The 22739-nt window shown below is 39.7% G+C and overlaps 1 protein-coding gene across 1 annotated transcript in view; it reads left to right on the top strand.

Annotated features, from left to right (window-relative positions):
* The window catches only part of klhl5 (kelch-like family member 5), a 29007-nt gene extending 9602 nt beyond the window's left edge, over positions 1–19405 (top strand). Inside the window, exons 3-13 of the mRNA XM_029441826.1 lie at positions 2084–2220; positions 3470–3666; positions 5108–5320; positions 8774–8960; positions 9891–10115; positions 11049–11124; positions 12400–12486; positions 13792–13866; positions 14404–14541; positions 15463–15634; positions 17075–19405. Of these exons, the coding sequence (XP_029297686.1) occupies positions 2084–2220; positions 3470–3666; positions 5108–5320; positions 8774–8960; positions 9891–10115; positions 11049–11124; positions 12400–12486; positions 13792–13866; positions 14404–14541; positions 15463–15634; positions 17075–17131 (1564 nt within the window). The 3' untranslated portion in view covers positions 17132–19405. The remainder of the gene's footprint in view (positions 1–2083; positions 2221–3469; positions 3667–5107; positions 5321–8773; positions 8961–9890; positions 10116–11048; positions 11125–12399; positions 12487–13791; positions 13867–14403; positions 14542–15462; positions 15635–17074) is intronic.
* The last annotated feature ends 3334 nt before the right edge of the window (positions 19406–22739 follow it).

The following is a 22739-nucleotide window of genomic DNA, read 5'->3' as shown; positions in this document are numbered from 1 at the left end:
GTTAACTTATCATTCAGGACATTAAAAATAACATACCCTGCAGTGATCTGGAGGATGTGCTTTAAATGTCACTGTCATTTAACGTCCATTAGACAGTCACCACCTCATTTACAAAGACATTTCTAGGAACAAATGATGAGAACTACAGATCATTACATATAATACAATAACAAGTACTTTCTGCTAGTTTTTTAGTACCTTGATGTTTGAGTGTGTGTGTGTGTGTGTGTGTGTGTGTGTGTGTGTGTGTGTGTGTGTGTGTGTGTGTGTGTGTGTGTGTGTGTGTGTGTGTGTGTGTGTGTATTTAACAGTGACGTAAAAGGGTAATGGATTGTTCTGGTAGGGAATTAATTAACTGTCTCCCAAAGGATTTTAAGATCATTCCTTTCTGTCCTTCCTCTGACTTGCTCTCCATAATGCCACATATTTTCTCTTTAAGACTCTCTCCGCTCTAAATTTTACATTGACCTTACATTAAGCATATTCCTCTCTCTCTTTCTCTTTCTTTCTCTCATCCTTGAGCTCAGCTGTTGTGATTGACACATGCAAATTGAATACTCTCCTCTCTGGCTGCAGGGTTTGGCATGTCTTTTATAGTGCATGCCAAGGATCTGACTGGGGTAGTGTCTTCTTTTAGCCTATATTGTTTTGTATGTTTAAAATGATTGTATATTTTTCAAAATAACGAGCCACGTGTAAGTAAAGGATTGATAAAATGTAGAGAATAGAAAGTGGGATAGTCGGCCAACAGTCATCTGTCGAGAATTTCAGCATGAAATTAGGAAACACAGTTTCTATAGACTGTGTTAGTGGAACTACAATATGACTTTATGTCATTTCTTCTTAATATTTGGTCTCATTGTAAAATGTAAGACTTATTATAGAATGTCACTATGTTAAGACAAATCATTTGCTTCCTGATTGCAGCTTGTAACAAGCCAGGAGATGTGTGAATGCATTGTTAAAGTGTTAAAGTAAAAATTTGAACATAGCTCCAGGCCCTTATGGCATCTGTGTGTACATTATTCTTCCAACATCTTTTCCAAATATCACTTTAGTTTCACATCATTTTAGGGATTTTCTAATGTTTGTTTCAAAGATGCACAATAAACAAATGAGTTTAGGTTATTCTCCTGTATGTCACAAGTTATGAAAATGTGTATTCGATATAAAATATTTATTGCTATTGAGGGAAAACTTGCCCCACTGCAGTTTGACTATCAAGCTTTTAAACATCTGAGCTCTTTATCCTCAATATGCTCACTATGTACAAACATCTGGATGCCTTAGGCCCATGCCAGGCTGTTGTTAGCACAGTTTTCTTCTACCTCTAATCACATCTCTTCAGAGAGAGGAGTATACGAGGATAGTGCGATTCGGAGGGGATTTATTTCTTTAGGAGAAATCAGATGATTTTAATATTAAATGCATCCTAAATGAATCCTGTGTGGCGCACATGCAGGATTTTCTTCTGTCTACTCTAATTATTAATTTTCCGATTGCAATTGATCATTTTGGGGTGGGGGGGGGTGTTTCAGACATGAAAGCGACATGTTAAATTGCCATCACATTTACGTAAAGGGCTCCGAAAGTCTGAATTTAAGTCAATCAAGCAATAAAGAATAGCAGTCAGATCAGGACAAAGAAAAACATCACACGTCTTTGATCAGTCTTGTATGAATGTGTGGAAAATGTCAGTGTGTCCTCTAGTAGGATGGTGAGAAGCCACACACCTTATTCTGACAAAACATTATTCTGGTCTAATAATTTCACTGGTAGTGCAGACGTTCAACTCTTGCAGATTATGGTAGGCAGGTCATACTGTAGTAGAAAGCGCATATCTGTGTAGTAGGGCTGACTCCTCTTAGTTGTTTTGGTCTTGTCAACTAAGATTTATTTAGCTAATTAGTCTATTTTATGCTTTTTTTCATGCTTAAGTTTGGCTGTGTCGTCATTTCCAGGCAACACTGTTGTGCATCCTTTCCCTGTCAGACCAGGCTCGTCCTGTCAGCAAAGTACTCTGTTCCTCCATCACAGCTGTCCGTCCTCTCTGACTGATGCCTGACACTCTCTCCACTCACAGACTGGTCCTCTCATCTGTGTCGGACTACTTTGCGGCCATGTTCACCAGTGATGTGAAGGAAGCCAAGCAGGACGAGGTGAAGATTGAAGGAGTGGACCCTGATGCATTGGCGGCCCTGGTGCAGTATGCATACACAGGTACACAGACACACTGATCACCTTTTCTAGAAAAAGATCAGTACATACTACCAGGCAAAAATCACACACCGTGATGTTTTAGGAATTAAATTTAAAAAATGATTTAATTTTTTATCCATTTTTAAAATGAGCATCTTCAGTAAGAATAAATAGGCATGGGGCCGAGTGCAAAAGAGAGGGTTGTAAGGTTGAAAAGTCCGACTAGGACATTGTTCCCATCAACCTAATAGTAACAATATGAGCACCATGTACTGTAGCATCCACTGAAACCACTCAAGCTATTGTTGTATGTGAACATTTTTGTAATCTCTCCAACAGAAATTGTAAAACAGTGGGAAATCCTGGATAGGTGAAATCAACTTAAAGAGGCAATCTTTAAGATTTCAGTCCTGGTTGATTTAGTGACAGCAAATGCAGTTTAATCAACAGGTCCCAGAATACTGGGTGCAAATTATTGTCATTTTAATAAAGAAGCCAAGCAATAATTGGCCCTTTTTCCATCATTCTGTGAGCAACAGTGATTTGATTTTATGCTGCACACAGCATGTGTCTGCGAAACAGCAAAATTGAAAGTAGTTGGTTACCTCGCTGAGAGGTTGGAGTTGTGTGGCCTGTTGCCTGCAGCTCTTCATCTAACAGCTCACCGTGGCTGCTCCTTACTGTGCCATTACTCCCTGCAATATTTCAAACTGATCCGCTGTCAAAAAATGCTGAAAATGAGTGCTGTCTTGTTTTGTCGACGCATTTTTGATTTACGATAGCTGTCAGTGTCAAGCTCACTGACAAACACATTGCCTTTCCTGTCACTACTACTACTCATAATAAAAGTCAACTCGTGTTTCGGAAGTTAAAAACTTTTAATGTGAAGCTGCATCAGTAGAAGACTTTTGCATAATTAGTAACTTAATACAGCATTTCTTCTGGGAAAGTCACCACAGACCCAGTTAGTAATAAATATTGCAATACTTTCATCAGTGGGTCATAGGACCAATCACCATTGTGTTACCGCTGACATTTCTTTAAATAAAAATCTATCTTTTCGGCTATTATTGGCTTCAGCCACCATCATGTCTTCCATGCTAAATGAATGGATTCATTTTGGTATTAGTTCTATAAAAAAGGACTTTCATGACAGGTTGCTTGAGTTGACGGCAGTGTCACTCTTGATCTCAAAACCTGTTAAATTATAAATCACCTAAAATCAAGCAGTCCTTTTGACCATCTTCCTTCTCTCCTCTTCGTCTTCCAGGCCGTCTCGAGTTGAGGGAGGACACCATTGAATCTCTGCTGTCAGCCTCCTGCCTGATGCAGTTGTCGTCAGTGGTTCAGGCCTGCTGTTCGTTCCTCATGAAGCAGCTCCACCCCTCCAACTGTCTGGGTATCCGCTCCTACGCTGACGCTCAGGGCTGCAATGACCTGCAGAGGGCTGCTCACGCCTACACCATGGTGGGTATACGACCAGGCTGTACCTCCTGCGACTGCGGAGCCACCATGAGAAAATGAATGAAGTGACTGCGTTGGAAGATATATGTCTGACAATGATGATGTAGATTCATGTAGATCACCGATGATGTCTTAAGTTTTAACAATTATTTCAGTAAGAACAATTATCAGGCTTCTTCCTTTCACGACGATCCCTCTCTACTTCTATACAGTTTTCCTCGATCAGACTTGGGTCATTTTCCAGCCTTGATGTTATTCTTGGTAACAAATTGATTCCTCATTCACGACGCGCTACATACCATTATTGCCACAATGGCTGTTTTCAGCACAGGGTTGCTATGGTGACTGTGGAATAGCTCCTCCATCGACTTGATCATTCTTTTTCTTTTCTTGTTCTCTCCTGTCTTAACAAACCTTTTTTTCACCCTGCCTCCCTTTTGTGTGTCTGTATCTGTCAATGTCCCTGTTCCTCGCTTTCTTCCTTTCTCTGTAAATGGATTATTTTTCAACTTTAATCTGTGGTAATTATGTCACAGAGGTGACTTTATCTAGGTGTGACTGTCTGCCTGCATCTGTAATTCACTCACGCACCCTTATTCATACACAGCGCACAGGATTATTGCAGTCAGTGTGTAAGAGCTATACAATAGACTGTGTAGAGAGAAGTCTAGATTTGTTTTCATTTATTTATTTTTTATTTGAAATGTTACATATTTTTCTTCCTCTATGTACATTTGAGTACTTCCCTCAAAATACCCAAAGAGATACATTAAAAAACACAAATGAGAATGGCTATGGGAAACTATACGGTCAGAGTACAACAACAACCATTGTCGTCACCTTCCTTATTGTCACAGTTGACATAATTTACGAAGCATAATGTGGAAATGTTTGTTTTCTGGCCTCTATGTTGAAGTATTTAGTTTTTGTTTCGACCTCACTTCATTGCATTCACTCACTGCTAGAACTAAAACGATTAGTCGATTATTGTCAGAAAATTAACATGCATCCAATTTTGATTGTCTATTGTGATTGTATCGAGTAACTATATCTCTTTAAAAGTTTAAATGGACAATCATGACATTTTATAGATCAAACATGTAATTGTTTAATTTAGGAAATAATTGGCAAAGTAGTCGATGATGAAAATGATTTGTATTTGCATCTCTGCTCTCTTATACCGCTGAATCATTACAACCTTTTCGCATCCAGACTCCTTTTCTCTGCAGCTTTTCATCCATCTTCCTCTGACCTTTCTCAAGCCCTCATTTCCTTCCTTTTTTTTTTCTCTATTCTTGCCCCTTGATCCTTTTCCTCTCTCGACTCATATCTTCCAATTGTTTTTTTCTCAGCTCATTCCTTTTTTCATCTGCAATTCATTATTAATTTGTCTTTCCTCCTTTAAAACCAGTCTGATGCTTTACTTCTCTACTATTATCACCAGGAACACTTTTTAGAGGTGGTGGGAGGCCAGGAGTTCCTGCTGCTCCCGGTGGACGAGATGGAGAGGCTGCTCACGTCTGATGACGTCAACGTGCCCGACGAGGAAACCGTGGTGACCTCTTTGCTAACGTGGGTTCATCATGACGCCGCCACACGACAGCGTCACCTACCCTTGCTGTTGTCTCACGTCCGACTGCCATTGCTGCAGCCACAGGTGAGAGCCGCAAGCAATTCTGTCAAATGGGCTGATGGGTAATAATGAAGCACATAAGTTATCCATTTTTGTCAATTTGTCTTAGTGTGTGTCTTTACCACATATATATTGTAGGAGCTTTGCCAAAGTTGTTCATGTCTTAATATTTCTTAGAGCAAAGTATGAGCCAAGAGTTTGTATCAGTTTTCCTCCTGATCATTTTCCATTCTCCCTCCCCTTTCTTCTCCTCATGCTCCAGTTCATCTCTCTGTCTCTATCCTCTTTAGGCAATTAGAGAGACTATAATCGTTACGCTTACTGTAGATCACAACCATTACTCTGTCGCATGTGTGCTTATGTTTGTGTGTATTTAAGTGTGTGCATGTATCCCCTCCTCACTACTTCCCAGCTTGTGCAGCAGAGTATTTTGACTGGTAATGTGGTGCTCAGAAGTTTATACTGTATGCTAAGCAGAACCGCTGTTACTGCCCACACACACACACACACACACACACACACACACACACACACACACACACACACACACACACACACACACACACAAATGCGTTTTAAACATTAATTAAGTATGGTATCTCTCTTGACTGCAGCTAAATTATCTGTCCTCTTCATCTCCCTCATCAGTTATTTACATAGAGTATACTATACATAGAGAAACTGTGAGAGATAAAACTCTCCTTGTGCCCCCCTCCTCTTTCCTCTGTCTGCATCTATACATCTTCCAGGTTGGCACTTGTTCGGTATACAGTATGAACACCTCAGATATACGACTTTGCCCTGGTCAGCTGAAATCACAAGCAGCTGTAACATGTAATCAGGCGAGAAGATGGATAGCGGTGGCAGAGAGATAATCCAGTACAATAGTACCAGAGCAGAGAGAGCAAAAGCAAGACAGAGATAGAGCTTTGAGGGTTGCTTCAACCTTTAACAGTAAATTATCACCACCACCATGCTAAACTGATGAATTGAATTACCATTCCGCAACCTCATGAGCTGTGACAAACCAATAAAACGACGTATAAACCTCAAACAGACAAATGATCGATATTCATCAACCAATTAGTCAGCTCTCTATCTAGGCCAGCGTGTGATTACTCATCAAGAGGATGTCAATGCACCAAATTAATACCTTTAATCCCTACTCCCCATTACCACTGTCACACACACACACACACACACACACACACACACACACACACACACACACGCAGACAGACAGACACTCACACACTTGGTCTAATCTTCTGAGAGGAGCATCTGTGGGCTGTAAATCCGACGTTGTGCACCAAACGGATTGACAGGGCAGTAAGTGCGTGTGAGTGTCTTCATCAACAACTACTTTCTCAGGTAATCATTTGGTCTCAAAATATATTTGAGACCAAATGATTCAACCCAATCCAAATATATTCAACACAGGAAAAGAAAAGAACAGCTTTTGCTTGTGTTCTAAGTCCTTATGAATTCTCCTTCACATCTTTCTTGACCTCATGTTGCTTTCCATCGGCGTCAAGGAAAAGTGGTTAGAAGAGACATTGGATGTAATTATTTTTGACTATTTGACCGCAGCCTTAGTCTTAGAAGGGAAATGAGAAGGAAGTAAAGCATTAAAACATATACCGGTACACAGCTCAGGGGTGTGTGTTTCTGTTTGTGTGTGTGTGTGTGTGTGTGTGTGTGTGTGTGTGTGTGTGTGTGTGTGTGTGTGTGTGTGTGTGTGTGTGTGTGTGTGTGTGTGTGTGTGTGTGTGTGTGTGTGTGTCATAAACTGAAACAGAGAGTGGAGGACTACCTTTCTCCCTTCTCACTGTGAGGTAAAGAGAGGAGAAGGTGGGACGACTGCAGGATTCATTCTTATCTCGCCCTCCACATTCAATCCTTCACAGCGTGATGAATAAATAGCACAGGAGAGGACAAACACGTTTTTTCTATCTCTGTCCTTTATCATGCACACACACACACACACACACACACACACACAAATGACTGCTGAAATAGGGTTCACCCTAATTTGCCCCTCAGTGATTGTGTGCAATGGAAGCATGGGTTCACCCTGGCGTGTAAGCTGCTTATCCATTTACCATGCTTGCTTTACGCTCTCCACGTCTGGCTGGGAAAATTGATTTTATATTCAGTGACCAAATTGAATTATTTGGACTGAATTCTTCTTTTTGTGGTGGTGGAAAGCACAGTGGAAAAAGAGGGTGGAAAACATATTTTGTCCTTTTTTCCCCCTTATCAATAATAGATATGATTTTAGAAGAAACTCCTCAAGTGTTTCTTTTAAAAGAGAAAAAAACTTCTTCACACTTCTTGCTGTAAAAGCATAGAATCAGCTTCCAGAGGATGTAGCGAATTCTCCTTCAGTTAAATCTACTCAAAAATAGATCAATTCTGTTCAACAAAGGATATTTTGTATAATCATAAAGGTGACTTATGATTATTTTATTATATGTATATATTATATTGTGGTATTATTTTGTTGTATTGTTTATTTATTGTAGTTGGGAGAGTCGGGTGTGAAGGATTTATATCCTGTACCAGAACACTTTCAGTACATTTCTTCAATATAAAATTCAATAAAATATCAAATGTCCTTTATTGTTAGATAAAATTAGATTGACTTTCGATTTACCTCAGTGGAAATGTGTCTTTGGCTTCTCCAAGTACAAAGCTACATACACTACACACAACACACCATTACAACATACACATATACAATGGTGCAAATGGGCATGTAGCAGCGATAAGCTATAACAATAATAACTTGTATAACTTGTTCTCTGTGATTAAATCTTAGCAGCCATTTCTGAACATCACCACTGACACTTCTCTTTAGCCAACACGCGCATGTATGCACATATACACACAGTCTGGAAACTTCAAATCTGGCTCCTCTTGAACCTCTACTGCCTTCAATCTGTTAACACACACACATGCAAACACACACCTATCTAAATGTAAATTCATGTTCATGTAATTCTTGCCTTCAGGGAAAGCTTGCTTCACACCACCCTGCCTCTCTCACAGGCAGTGATTTCCTGTGGATGTATTTTAAGGAACAGACAGGTGGATTGAAGTGCTTCATGCTGCCGCCCCTGGCTGTCTCTGTGTGTGTGATCATAGATGAGGTTAGAGGGTATCGACTAGAGAGCTGATGAGATGCTGAGGACAGATTATTCCTCTAGTTTGTCAGTGTGTGCGTGTATTTGTGTGTGTGCGTGTGTGTGTGTGTGTGTGTGCACTAATGGCTGCTGGTCTGATCTAATCTCTCAATCAATAACTGAACCGCTTTCTTTCAACCCTCAGACCTCCACAATCAGTGATAACATCGTAACCCACACATGCAGTACACACATACCCTGCATGTGTTTGACTGCTTGTTGATAGCAGTTGTCACATGTCCCTGCGTGTGTGTGTGTTCATGTGTGCTTTTTTTTGTGTTATGTGTATGTAGTTCTTGGCCGACTTGGAGTCCAACCCTCTGCTCCGGGACAGTATGGAGTGCCAACGCCTGCTGATGGAGGGGATGAAGTATCACCTCTTGCCACAGCGGCAGCCTCTGCTTCAGAGTCCCCGCACCCGGCCCCGCAAGGCCACTGTTGGGGCCATGTTCGCCGTAGGGGGCATGGACGCCACGAAAGGTAGAACACTTTCTCGTAACCACACACAACCAGACATTACATATTTACAGATTGTTATTAAAAATTATGATTTAAATGTTTAATAATTTAAATAACCTTTATTTATAGAGAACGTTTCATACAAGATATTTAGCTTGAAGTCCTTAAATAATTGGTTCTCACAGAAAGACCAGGCTTTTTTTATTCTCGTGCTCTTTTTTGTTGAATGTAGGATATGTGTTTGTGAATATGGGTGTGCAGGACAAGAGCTTTTAAACAATGTAAAAGAACCTTACAATCTATTCTGTAAGATACTGGGAGCCAATGGAGTGTGTATATATCAGTATATTATTGTAGTTAGTGTTTGTATTTTAATTATTATCTGGTCATTTATTCAATAGTAGAGCAGAAAGACAAGAAATAAACAGGAACGTTGCTCTATTACGTTGTCAGCATCTTAGATAGATTCATCAATCAACCAAAAGTCGTTTTATTTGCTTTTCTTTCGCTTGTATGATAGTAACTGAACATCTTTGAATTTTGGACTTCTGGTATCCTGCTCAAGTTCTTCAGAAGTGCAAAATAGAGCTGCAACAATTAGTCGAATAAGCAGATAGTTGCATAACAGAAAAATCAATTAATTGTTAAAAGTAACTTTTTATGTAAAAATGAAAAAGCCTCTCAAATATCGAGATTTCCTGATTTTCGAGGTTTTATATCATATTAAAATGAATATCTTGGGGTTTTTGACTGACAAAACAAGACATCATCTTTGACTTTGAGAAACTGATTTATACATTTTTCATTATTTTCTAACATTTTTAACTCAAACGATTAATTGATTAGTCTAGAAAATAATTACCAGATGATTTGATAATAAAAATAATCGTTGGTTGCAGTCCAAGTGGAGCTGTTTTATTTTACATGTTTGTAATGTATTTTTCTCTCCAGGTGCTACCAGTATCGAGCAGTACTGTCTGCGTCAGGACACGTGGAGGCAGGTCGCCATCATGAGTGGACGGAGACTACAGTTTGGTGTAGCTGTCCTCGACGGCCGTCTCTACGTGGTGGGCGGCCGAGATGGACTCAAGACCCTCAACACTGTGGAGTGTTACAACCCGCACGGCAAAGCCTGGACCGTCATGCCTCCCATGTCCACACACAGGCATGGCTTAGGTGAACCCCTTGTTTGAATAGAAATGTGATATACACTCAGTGGCCACTTTATTAGGTACATCTGCACATCCTCATGCAATCCAATATGACGTCTGACATAAAGTCTACTTTTCTGATAATGTCCAGGTCATAGAGGTGTAATTACAAATCTCAACCCCCTTAATTATATTTAGAGGTGTCCTTGTCCTTTAAAAGTAAAGGATAAGGACCTTTCATTATAATGTAATATACCACACATTAAAGACAATGTCACTGAAAATTAAACATTTAGCTTCGTAAAGATGGATGTTATGGCGGGGCTGTTGTATTGGATTGTATTAGACTGTAAAGATGTACCTTATAGATGGGCCACTGAGTGTACGTACATAACAAACCAAAGTGGGCTTGGAAATGTCCTCTTTGGTTTGCAATAAGGGAAGCTATTTTTAACAGGAAGGATTATGTTTTTGTGATTTGAATGTTGAGTATGGTGATCCTTGATCTAAAAAAATATATATTTTTGCTTCTAACACAGCAAGGTCAAAAGTCAGTTTCAGCTCCACACCAGCATCTCAACATTCAGTGATTCAGTCATGCTCACGATCACTTCAACAGACTGAACCTGTGCATCTTGTTTGAAGGACCCCACTCACTGTGCAAGCCTACAACTACGATGACAACATTTGATAAGGCGTGCTGTGGTGGTCCTTCATTTTTTTTTATGAATGTGTGCATGTGTGTGAAGGGAGATTAACACACACATCTGGCCCCACAGATGTTCTGGCAGATAAATCCCCCAAGTATGAAGGTGTCAACATGCTGCTAAGTCTTGCACGCCTTATGTCCACAAAAACTCTCGTCCTAAACGCGTGTTGTTTCATAAACTTGTTCAAGCTGATAATGTTTTGGTAAATTGCCATGATTTAATCTTGCATGTGTGGTTTTGTATCGCAGGAGTAGCGGTCCTAGAGGGGCCCATGTATGCAGTAGGAGGACATGATGGCTGGAGCTACCTCAGCACAGTGGAAAGGTGAGAGGATACTTCACGCAGCTGTTTTAGTCTGTGTTATTTACTCTGCTTAAAGGTGGAATCTGCGCTTCTAATCCAATACTCTTTTTTTTTAATTCATGGCATTTCTCCTCTTGGTGCGGTAGCTGTCTGTTCTCTGTGTGCACTGGAAATAAATCCTAAAAATAAATTCCTGGCTTTTTTGAATAGGAAATAAACAAAGTGGATCGTACCAAATGTCTTTTTTTTACATTCTAAGCTTCTATTGAAGTTTTTAAATGAAGCTTTTTAATGTCCATTAATACAGGTGCGTGCCTCCCTTTGTTTGTATGTGTGTGGCAAGCAGGAAAGCAATAGACGTGTTTGTTTTTGAGAGACTCAACGCCAACTAATATAGATTGAAGCAAAACATTTTGTTGGATAAAAACGTGATAATTACATCTATCCAGAAAATGTGTTTTAGTAAATGTTGGCTATCAGGTCACCTGCCACCATGGCAGATATATTAAGAAATATTAATATTATTATTATTATTATTTTAAAAAGCAATTCCTAAATTAAAATTAGTCGGGGATTAAGGTTACATAGAGTCAAAAACATTCAGTGGCTGGTTGACATTTTCAGCGACCTGCCACAGTGGCAGGTGAGGAATACATTTATTTTAGACCCTGAAACTGACAACTGAGACAATTACACAGATGGGGACTGAGGTGCGCGTGTGTGTGAGTGTGCGTGTGGGTGAGTGTGCGTGTGTGTGTGTGTGTTTGAGATAGGTAGAGTGACAGAGAGAACACTATCCCAGCAGGGGAAATGCCATGGATGTATAAAGAGAAAGGCAGTGGGAGTGAGAGGGACAGTAAATCTGGTTGAAATATCAACAATCTTTCCCCAGAATCGCAGACTCCACCTTTTTTAAAAGATCAGTTCACTCACATTACAATATATATATACAAATATATTATCACTTGCATCTTGTGTATATGTAGCCATGCAGATAATTGTGGCTTTAACCATGTTTTGAGATATTCCCTTTTCAATCATAATAAGATGAGGTGACATTTTCATGTCAAAATAAAAACAATAGAAAGTAGTTTCTGTGGATTATCGAGTAACACGGGAGCTGTTTTTGAAAAGAGATGTTGCAGCTGAAAAATGCAGTGATGTAAAAAATACAATCTCTTAATTGCAATGCATATTTCATCACTTGTTGAACATTTTCATCAACCATCATCAAGTTCAGTTTAGCCATGTTTTATTATGTGCAGGACTGAGAAGTGTTTACATCATTCTTACTAGGTGGGACCCCCAAGCTCGCCAGTGGAGCTTTGTTGCAAGTATGGCTACACCCAGAAGCACAGTGGGAGTAGCTGTACTCAATGGCAAGTAAGTAAATCCACTCACATATTGCTTGACACATCTTCATATATCCAAGTTGAAGAATCAATAACAAACGGTACATGCACTGTAACGCTAAACATGCTTTCAGTTGTTTGTTTGGGGCATCTGTTAGTTCACATCTTGTTCTTATGCATGCTGTATGCACTTATTGCAAGACACTTTGGACAAAAGCATCACCCAAATAGATTGAATTTAATAGATTATTGATTTTTTTTGTATAAATTGCCTCACTGTTCTTAATCAAAAGACATAGTGTCATTTATACTGTATAACTGCACCACCCCACCTCATGATAGTACATCGCTACTGCATGTCATAGAAATCAAGTCAATTAATAAGCTACATCTAATGCTTGTGGTTTGGAGAGCAGAGTCTAATAGACAACATTTTTCAACGGCCTGAACCTAAACAGTTTTGGTCCTGCAGAAAGTACTTTGTACTTTGTCAAACGAGAACATACTTAGAGCTTCACACACTCTGCTTGTTTGGAAAATGAAGGTAACATAGGTAAGGTTATGTTACTGTAACTGCTGTGCTTTCCTGACAAGGTGACAATACTCAGTCACACACATAGTCCCTCATGCACAGATGCACGTATTAATAGTGGGATTTAATAAGTTCCGAACTCGACTCTCTTTCCTTGCCCCAGAATTCTTGCAATATTGCAGCGTTATTTTAATATTCAGTGCCTCCTAGAGAAGCTACAGAGAAAGGCTTTTTAGATGCTAATTAATACTGAAACAACTTATTTGTGCTAAGCATGCCTAGCAGTAGTGTGTATGTGTGTGTCTGTGTGTGTGTGTGTCTGTGTGTACTGTGTGTACTGTGTGCGTGTGTGTTTTGTGTATTCTCTGGGCTCTTTGCCTGATGGAGCTCATTACTTGCTTGACTGGTTCTGATGCACTTCTTTCTTTGCCCTCCCAACCACGGATGTATGTACACACACAATCACGCACACACACACCACACTGACTGAGTGACTGCTCTGGGTTGTGAAGCCCCCAAGAGTTTTAGCTGATTGATTTTGTTCACCTCACTTTGTCCCCAAATCCTGCAAAAATGCAGGCACATAAATACACCCTTGTACCATCTGTTTCAGTGTCACTAAATAGAAAAGTTACTTCCAGAGTCCTGAAATGTGTGTGTGTGTGTGTGTGTATGTATGTGTGTGTGTGTGTGTGTGTGTGTGTGTGTGTGTGTGTGTGTGTGTGTGTGTGTGTGTGTGTGTGTGTGTGTGTGTGTGTGTCTGCGTCCAGAGGGGTAACACCGTCTTCTGTCTGTCTTCCTCAGGCTGTACGCAGTAGGAGGTCGTGACGGCTCATCCTGTCTGCGTTCAGTGGAGTGTTTTGACCCCCACACCAACAGGTCAGAATCAAGGGACTTCATTTTGCCAGAATTAATTGCCATCTCCTGCTTTGTTTCCTGCCTGCGGTACTTTCTAGTGAAGCGCCTCTGTACTTTTAAGGTTATTTACCCACAGATCAAAGGAGACAGCAAGCCCTCTCAGGATGTTAAAATAGACCACATTCAAACAACTTCTGTTTATTAAGTACATTTATTATGTTCTTCACTAGAAGGGCAGAAAAGGTTCTTATTGGTCCCCTGATTGAGTTCACACATTTTTGAAGAGTATTAGGGCCAGGCATAAAAAACAAATAAATCAAAGGAGGAATATTTTGTCAAGAACGTTTCCAGATTAAACTTTTGAGAATAAATCCAACTACTAGTGCAAAAAATGTTTTGACTTTATTCTTGAAATGCAAAAAAAATAAAAAATCCTTCTCTTAATTTATTTCCTTATTCCTGGCCGTAATACTTTTCCGTAGTTCCTCACTGCTGGAGACAGTGTGAAAGGGATTTCTTTCTATTTTTTTTTATGATGTTAACACCCTCCATCTACAGGTGGAGTGGTTGTGCACCTATGGCTAAAAGGCGTGGAGGTGTGGGTGTGGCCACATGGCACAGCTTCCTGTACGCCATCGGAGGTCATGATGCTCCCGCCTCATCCCTTGCATCTCGGCTAAGTGACTGTGTGGAGAGGTGAGTCTATATGTACTGAATGTGTGTGTAACTAAACAGTTTATCCATCTGTCCAGCACTTTTGTGCTTCCAGCTTTAGCTTTCTCTGTACAGGCTCGACAGTACCATGCCTAGTAAACCCACAGTGATGACAAGACTCCAGGATGTTCCTGTGCCAAGAAATAGTTACAGCACATAACTTAAACCACACATTTACATTTTTACAATTCTGTTTGTGTACGGATTAAACAAATGAGATACAACATGTTCCCTAATGAGCTTTAGTTGTACTGGTAGTGTGTTGTTTTTGAAGCGCTAAGCTAGCTGTTCCTGCCTGCTTACAGTCTTTTGGCTAAGCTAAGCTAATGGCCTCCTGGCTCCAGCTCTATAGCCTACTTTAAGTAACTATCTTGAATGTTTTCATTTATACAAATGTCTGTTAAGTCACTATCAATTTGCGAATGAGGTAACACAATGGTGATTGAGGCTATTGCCCACTGAGGAATTAGGCAGCAAATGTAAAGGTCACGAGGTAACCAACTACTTTCACAGACTCCTCCATCTGTGTGCTAAGTGCAGCATAAAATCCGATCACGGTTGCTCACAGAATAATGGCAAAAGGCAAATTATAGCCTAACTTCTTTAATAAAATACCAGTAGTTGGTTTTGCTGCCCTAGTATTCTGGGACCTGTAGTATTAAACTGTATTTACCACCAGTGAATACAGTCTCGCCAATGAACCAGGACTGAAATCTTAAGGATTGTCACTTTAATGCACAAACATGAGATTGATATCAGTCTTCTCATCTAACTTTTAAAAAGGAGGCGAGTAAGTGTATTTTCTCAAAGGTTGATCTATGGCTCATGCATAATCGGTAATAAAATAGAGTCATTTTAATGTCATTTCTTACTTTGCATGCTGTGTGTTGTGTCTGTGAACAGGTATGACCCGCAGACAGATGTGTGGACGGCAGTTGCCCCCATGAGCATCAGCAGAGATGCCGTTGGTGTTTGTCTCCTTGGAGACCGTCTCTACGCTGTGGGCGGTTATGACGGGCAAGTGTATCTCAATACTGTAGAAGCCTACGACCCTCAGACAAACGAGTGGACACAGGTAAACACACACAAACACACACGAATGCAACACACGCACATAAATGTAGTTTATATGTTTAGAAGGAAAGAGTTTTTAATAAGCTCTGTTCTCGTATAGTGCACAGTATCCACTTACTCGCGTGTACATGGACACATGGACTGTTGTTCAGTAAAAACAAGTAATAAATCCTGATGTACGTCAATAAAGTTGTTATATAAACGCACAATTTAACCTTCCTCCAGCTCCTCTCTCCTTTATCTGTGCGTTTTCAGAATTATGTAAATGTGTGTTTTCCTCATGTTAATATTGTCCTTGCCACTGCAGCAGTAGAGGAAACGGGGGACTATTTGTTTTTAAGTTTAATGATCTCACTCAGCATAAGTCTATCACACTTCAGTTTCCACCTTATCTCCTGCATATTTCCAACCAAAGTGGCTGAAAATCTGCTATTTTGGAGAACAAGAGGGTTGTAGAGATACAGAATACATAGAACGCTCAAACTGACACAGAGAGATGAGGACAGATGAGATGTGAGGGGACATGTTGAGACTGTTAAATGTGTTCTCTGTTCATTGTCAGAAACTGAAACAAACAAACAAACCAGTGGATGAGTTGTCTGTCCTTTCCTGGTGGCACCACTTCTCCTGCTTGCTTTAGCACAAATCTGTCAATCCTTTTTACTTCCATGGCAGATAACGTGGGTTGTAAGTTCATGTTTTTAAAATGAGGTGACTGACACACAGCTTCGACTATCAGTGTAGAAACAGTGGCTTCAAAAACTAACAGGACTAGACAGCCACAAAAGACAAAGAGCTCCCCTTAGAGCCAAAGGATTATCGTCACTCCCCACGACATGCTGTGCTTGAACTCAGTGTTTCCTTTGCGGGGAGTGATGAGGTCAGATTCACATTCACATAATAATCCATTACCTTCAATTGGCTAACTGAGTTTCAAGATTAATTCTTGACCTTGGAAACAACAGTTGGCAAATCACTCTCACCTCAAGGTATATTTAGTAGTTGTTCTAGAGTTTCACGTCATGTCACATGATCCTTGTCAGCAGAAGGAGTAGGCCAGTGGTCACAGAAATGTAGATGTTCAAATGTCCATTTTTTTCCCTCACCCCATAGAGGAAGCAGAAACAAGCTGTCTGTTGCGGTTTGTATTGTTTTTGATTTTAAGGAAATTTAGGAATTCTAACCTTTCGAAGTCTTCTCATCCACATTAGCTTAAAAGTTAGTTTCAAGGATTGTGTAGTATTGACTGCATCTAAAGGGTTTAAACATTTTAAAAAATGCCCCCCCATACAGGAGCATTACATGTTTTAACTCCACTGAAAACGTGAAAATGACATGATTTCACATAACTACATTATAGTTGTAGACAAATCCATTGCTGCACCTTTTTAGTATCCAGCTGGGACTTTGATTCTTGTGTTTTCTTTTTCCTCCTTTCTAGGTAGCACCTCTGTGTCTGGGAAGGGCAGGAGCATGTGTGGTGGCCGTCAGACTCTGAAAACATAAACACCAACATTCTATGGCGTACTGTACATGATGAGACTCAGAGATCCTCTGTGTCACCACTAACATGGTCACTGATCACCAAGGAGCCCATCTGCCTGCCATGATGTGACCAACACCGGGAAGTGAGAGACTAATAACTGAACACACTTCGGCAAAGCCAGATTTAACTCTGCCTATCATTTATTTGAATGTTTATAGGTTAGTGTTAGATTGTGTGTCAGGTTTCTGATAAAGTTTTTGTATTTGAACATCCTGATAACATCTGCTGCAAAAGTGAACCGCCACCGCCACCCATGATGAAGATGAAGAACAATCTGCAGTGTTTATCTGAGCATGAAGGAACACCTGTCGTCTCGCAGCTTTTTTTTTCTTTCCTATTATTTTGTTCCTGCAGACAAGGTGGGACACACACACACACACACACACACACACACACACACACACACACACACACACACACACACACACACACACACACACACATAAACCTACATGGTTGCTTTCAGCTTCTATTTCTGCTGACAGAAAGGTGAGAGAGACAGAGAGAGATTGTCAAGAGACTGTTGAGGTGCCTCATCATTTTACGCTCTCGGTTCTCCTAACAGTATCTGATAGCATGTATTGATGCTATTTTAATATAGTCCCTATTAGTTTATGCTGCAGTCGGCAAGTTGCTCTCCTTTTCTTTCTTTTCCTTTCCCGCCTGCTGACAGATGAAAGAAAGACTTGACATAATCAGCACAACCTTATGAACAGCCATACTGTAAGAAACTGACGCTCTTTATTCTTTTCAGTCAAAAACATATCATCATGCTTTTATCTAATATTTCTGTGCATGTCTCCAATGTTGCATCAGCTAACATCTGAAGCATACAGTATACTGTGACTGTGTTATTTATTGTAGCTTTTCTTTTGGCAAATTATCCAACTTTCTTTTCTTTTTTTCTTTTGTCATTCTGCCATTGTTCACATAATTGAGGCGCGTGCGTTTGTGGACATGTGTTCAGAGATGGCAAGGAGTATATTTTTATCTCACAATGAAAATCTTCCCCCTTCCCCTCTCCACATCTTCAATTCCCTACTGCTTTCTCTTCATCCCCATTTTCCCATTTCATCACCACACACACACTCACACTCACACACACACACACACACACACACACACACACACACACACACACACACACACACACACCACTATGTTTTAGAGCAGAATTGGATACCCAGACAAAATGAACAACAGACCATATAATGAGGCCATGAATTTAATAACCTTGATTCTGAGCTGGTGGCAACGTTTTGTTTGATGTCGAGTTCAAAGCTATTATTATTAGATTTGATGCCGCTGCAGACAAAGTGTAAAGAGATATTATGAATCCTGTGAAACGACCTCATGTCTTCATATTTGTAGGTTTGTTTGAGTAAACTTACATGTGTGTGTGTGTGTGTGTGTGTGTGTGTGAAACAAACTACTGACGGTGAGAGGCAAAGCAGCCATCCTGTCTGAACTGACATATCTAGAGCTAATGTAGCCCCCAGGATGCACTTCACACGGACATATCACATACAAACACACACACACACACACACACACACACACACACACACACACACACACACCTACAAAGACACACTTAACCACACAGCTGAAAGCCAAGTGCCCGGGAGCCAGTGAAGATTGAAAAGCCTTCCAGATTTGCAGGCATGACATCTAAAAGCAGAGACTGTGCAGGCTAGCGATTCCCCACAGCTGAGTTTATGTTTTTACTCTAGCCTAATGCACTGCTGCATTATTCTATTTTCTTCCTCTTCAAACCGCTGTTTATTTAGAGAGTAATTCTCTTTGGATCAGAGCAGAAGAAGTGTGTCACCTCCACTGTGTAGAGGTAGTCAGAGAGTTTGATTTCAGTCAGAGGTTAAAAATAAAGAAAGACATTCCAAATCCTACTATATATTTTGTGTATATTATGTACATAAATAAATATAAATTCTGTTTGTAATCTTATTGCATTATACTGTATATTATACAGTGCCCACTAAATCTATCATGTGTTATTGTGCGTTTCTTTTTTGTACGATGAACTGAGATGAAGATGAGGTGTAATAAAATGACGGTTGGTGAGAAATGGTACAGCTGCTCATCTCCTCTTTTTGTACCAGAATATTACACCTCCTCTTTTACAATATAAATGATGTATGTACAATATATGCTTCTGTAATATGCTGTTATTGGTCTTTTATACATTAAAGTCAAGATGTGATTTAATACTTGTTTTTTTGTCTAAAATAGTAATGTACACCATCTTTACAGTAACAGCTAAATCATGTTTATGGTACAGATTTTTGGAATTTCCATTTGTCACAAAAGCGCTATAAATGCCATCATGGTGTAAATGTGTATGTTTATATGTGGCTGTTATCGCTAACGGCATCCCCATCAGCGCAGCCCTAGCGATAGCTTTTGCAGTTTAAAGGTGTTTGTGGTTTTAACGCAGGTTTTTTCTGCTCTGAATTAACTTTCTGGGCCTGGGGGTTAATACGAGTCCTCATTACTCTTAAGTGTGGATGCTCTTGCTTAAAAGCTGCAGCCAGAGACACAGCAGCATGTTGAAACGTTGAAAACAAGTGTGTGAGGAAGAGGAATGCTCACAATTTACAGATACTTTAACCCCGGGACAACGGCCAGCCAACTGATTCACTTTGTTATTTATTGCAGGGGAAGCTTTTAATCATAACCAGCTCTGACAAATGGTCCCAGTTAGTGCTGAGAAATGACACCAGTGACCTTGTCTTGGCACCTGAGTCCATTACGGAGGAGACAGAAAGTGCCGGACTGTCTGCCTCCATGTGTTCGTCATCCAAGTGTTGAGGTAACCTGCAAACAGTTCTGACATGCAGCTGCACATCTGTCAGTGCTGTACACAGGTGCACACATCTGCATTTACCAGGCAGCTTCGTTATCCTACTGGCCCCTCAGTGAGTCATTACAAACGGATACTGTGCAGACAAACATTGTTCAAAGCCACTCAGCTTTATTTTAAAATCTAGTAGATATCCAAAAATAACAAAACTATCAGGCTGAATCTGGGGAAATGAAAGAAACAGAGTCTTGGATTTGAATAAGTCATTCAGAAATTCAGAAAATCAATTAAGAGCTGGATCCAAATGATACAGAATACGTATACTGATACTGTCAGATTGTTTGGAATAAGAAGGTGTATTTGAAGCAATAATGAATCAAAAAATAGGTACAGTACAGAACTTCTCAAAGTTCAACAAAGTAAATATGTGGCACATTGACTTCTTGTTTTATTACCGAAACATGGAAGTTTAGAATCTGCTGGTTCAATGTATCCTGAAAAATGGGATTGTCCTTCAGGGATAGCCAGCAGTCCAATGGGGATCAATCAGCCCATATCAGAATCTTAAAGGAGTTGTTATGTCCAGCAGTACTGCCATAATCTACAGAACCTAATCCTGCAGTGGACCAGTCAACTCTTCAGTAGGACTTTGTAATACCTTCACAATACCTGTATAATCCCTTCAAGACTCCTTCACATCTGAATCATAGACCTATTCTTGTGGAACCTTTTGTTCGTACTAAATTGCAGATTAGTTTACTGCAAACTATCAGAAGCTAATTTTCTCTGCAGCTGTTTGACCTCAACACATTGAATTTGATCACACACAGTAAATCACAGACATTCGTATGATTCATTGCAGGATTACAAGATTTATTGTAATAAATTGATTTAATTTATCTTCCATTATTGGATTGTATAACACTAAAAAATGTAGATTGTGGCGGCTGTGACTCAGGAGGTAGAGTCCACTGGTTGGAGGGTCGGTGGCTCGATCCCCTGCAGTCACCATGTCAATGTGTCCTTGGGCAAGATACTGAACCCCAAATTGCTCCCGATGGCCAACGATGTGTGAATGGTTATCACTACTGACGAGCTGATGTGCACCATGTATGGTAGCCGCTGACTCTATATGAATGTGTATGAATGTGTGTAAATGGGTGAATGCCGACATGTGTTGTAAAGCGCTTTGAGTGGTCGCAAAGATTGGAAAAGCCCTATATAAAAGCAGTCCATTTACCATTTAGATTTACAAAGCATTGAGTCGCACTTACTCACTTATTGTCTCACTGGCATTTTTCATATGTTTTTTCCCCCATCTCTCTGCTCTAATTTCACAATTTTGCTTGGAAATCATACATCTGCTCCCTTCAGTGCATCTTAATGAGATCTGAGTCAGCAGGGTGCTTTCTGCGTCAGCATGTCGGAGCAAGGAATATTTGTGTCACACAGCTGCCATTTCATTCCAGCTCCCAGGTTAGTACAGCAAAAATAAGCTGTCATCCTTCCATCAATTTATGGTAAAGCACAGAGGGTGTCACCAGAGTGTTTTCCTCTGCCTTTTATCAATAATGAAATAACACAAAAGAAGGACGAGTGTGATGTATTTCAGATGAACAGAACAGTACAGTGAGCCTGCTCAATATGGAGTTTGAGAAGCTGAAGATGGTGTTTCCCCTCTTTCAAAGAGCATCATTGATTGCTTACACGACACCAGACAAGATGGGACAGAGCAGATGTTAGGAACACTGTGACAGTGGGATGATGAAGCCCTAAAAGTTGTTCAAGGTTGCCGTCTACTGGATATATGGTGGAAGCACACTCAGAATTTACTGACAGTACTCAGATCTTCTTGCATTAAAAGTGTTAATTCAGTAAAAGTACAAAGGTATTAGCATTTAAATGTACTTAAAGAATTTCCCATTTCAGAATGATATAAATGATATGTATTGATTAAAATGATTGTTGCGTTAATGTCTAAGCATCACTTTATGTTGCACCTTGTAAAGGTGGAGCCAATTTTATTTACTTTATGTACTGTCAGGTGAATCCATAAAAATACATCATTATTTATTTCTTCATTATTTTGTATCAATAATCAGATGCTGTCAAAAATAAAATGGGTGGATTAAAAAGTGCAGTATTTATTATTGTAAGTATAAAGTAACAGTAAACCCAACTGAATGTTTGTTTAGTACTCATAAACAATAGAAAAAAGAAAAAATAATCCCATATGAAGAGGTGTGTCCTGTGTGTTGAGTGTAGTGTTGCATTTTGTGTCACTGGGTCACATTACATGTAAGTTAATGAAAGAAATCCCTCATGAGAACGATCAATTTAAAAACGTGACACTATAAGGGAATAAAAACAGTGAGTAAAACCTATTAAAACAGGTTAAAACAATACACACGAACAGGTTTAAAAAAGAAAACAATAAGACGAGTAATATATTAAAAGTGCTGACTGCTGCTCACCAACAGTCTTATGAACCAGCTTTTTAAACTCATTATAAAGTAACTAAAGCTGTCAGATAACAGTTGTGGAGTAAAAGTGCAAAGTAGCATAAAATTAAATATATACATTATATATTATGTAATGTGTATATATATATATATATATATATATATATATATATATATATATATATATATATACATTTTATATTATATATTCTCCATCAATGTTATTATGTTCACTCATCTCTACTTTGGAAGCCCCTCATTGGCTGATGGTTGTTGC

Source organism: Cottoperca gobio, chromosome 1 (genome assembly GCF_900634415.1).
Source record: "Cottoperca gobio chromosome 1, fCotGob3.1, whole genome shotgun sequence".
Lineage (NCBI taxonomy): Eukaryota > Metazoa > Chordata > Actinopteri > Perciformes > Bovichtidae > Cottoperca > Cottoperca gobio.
This window is presented reverse-complemented; position numbering and strand designations above follow the sequence as displayed.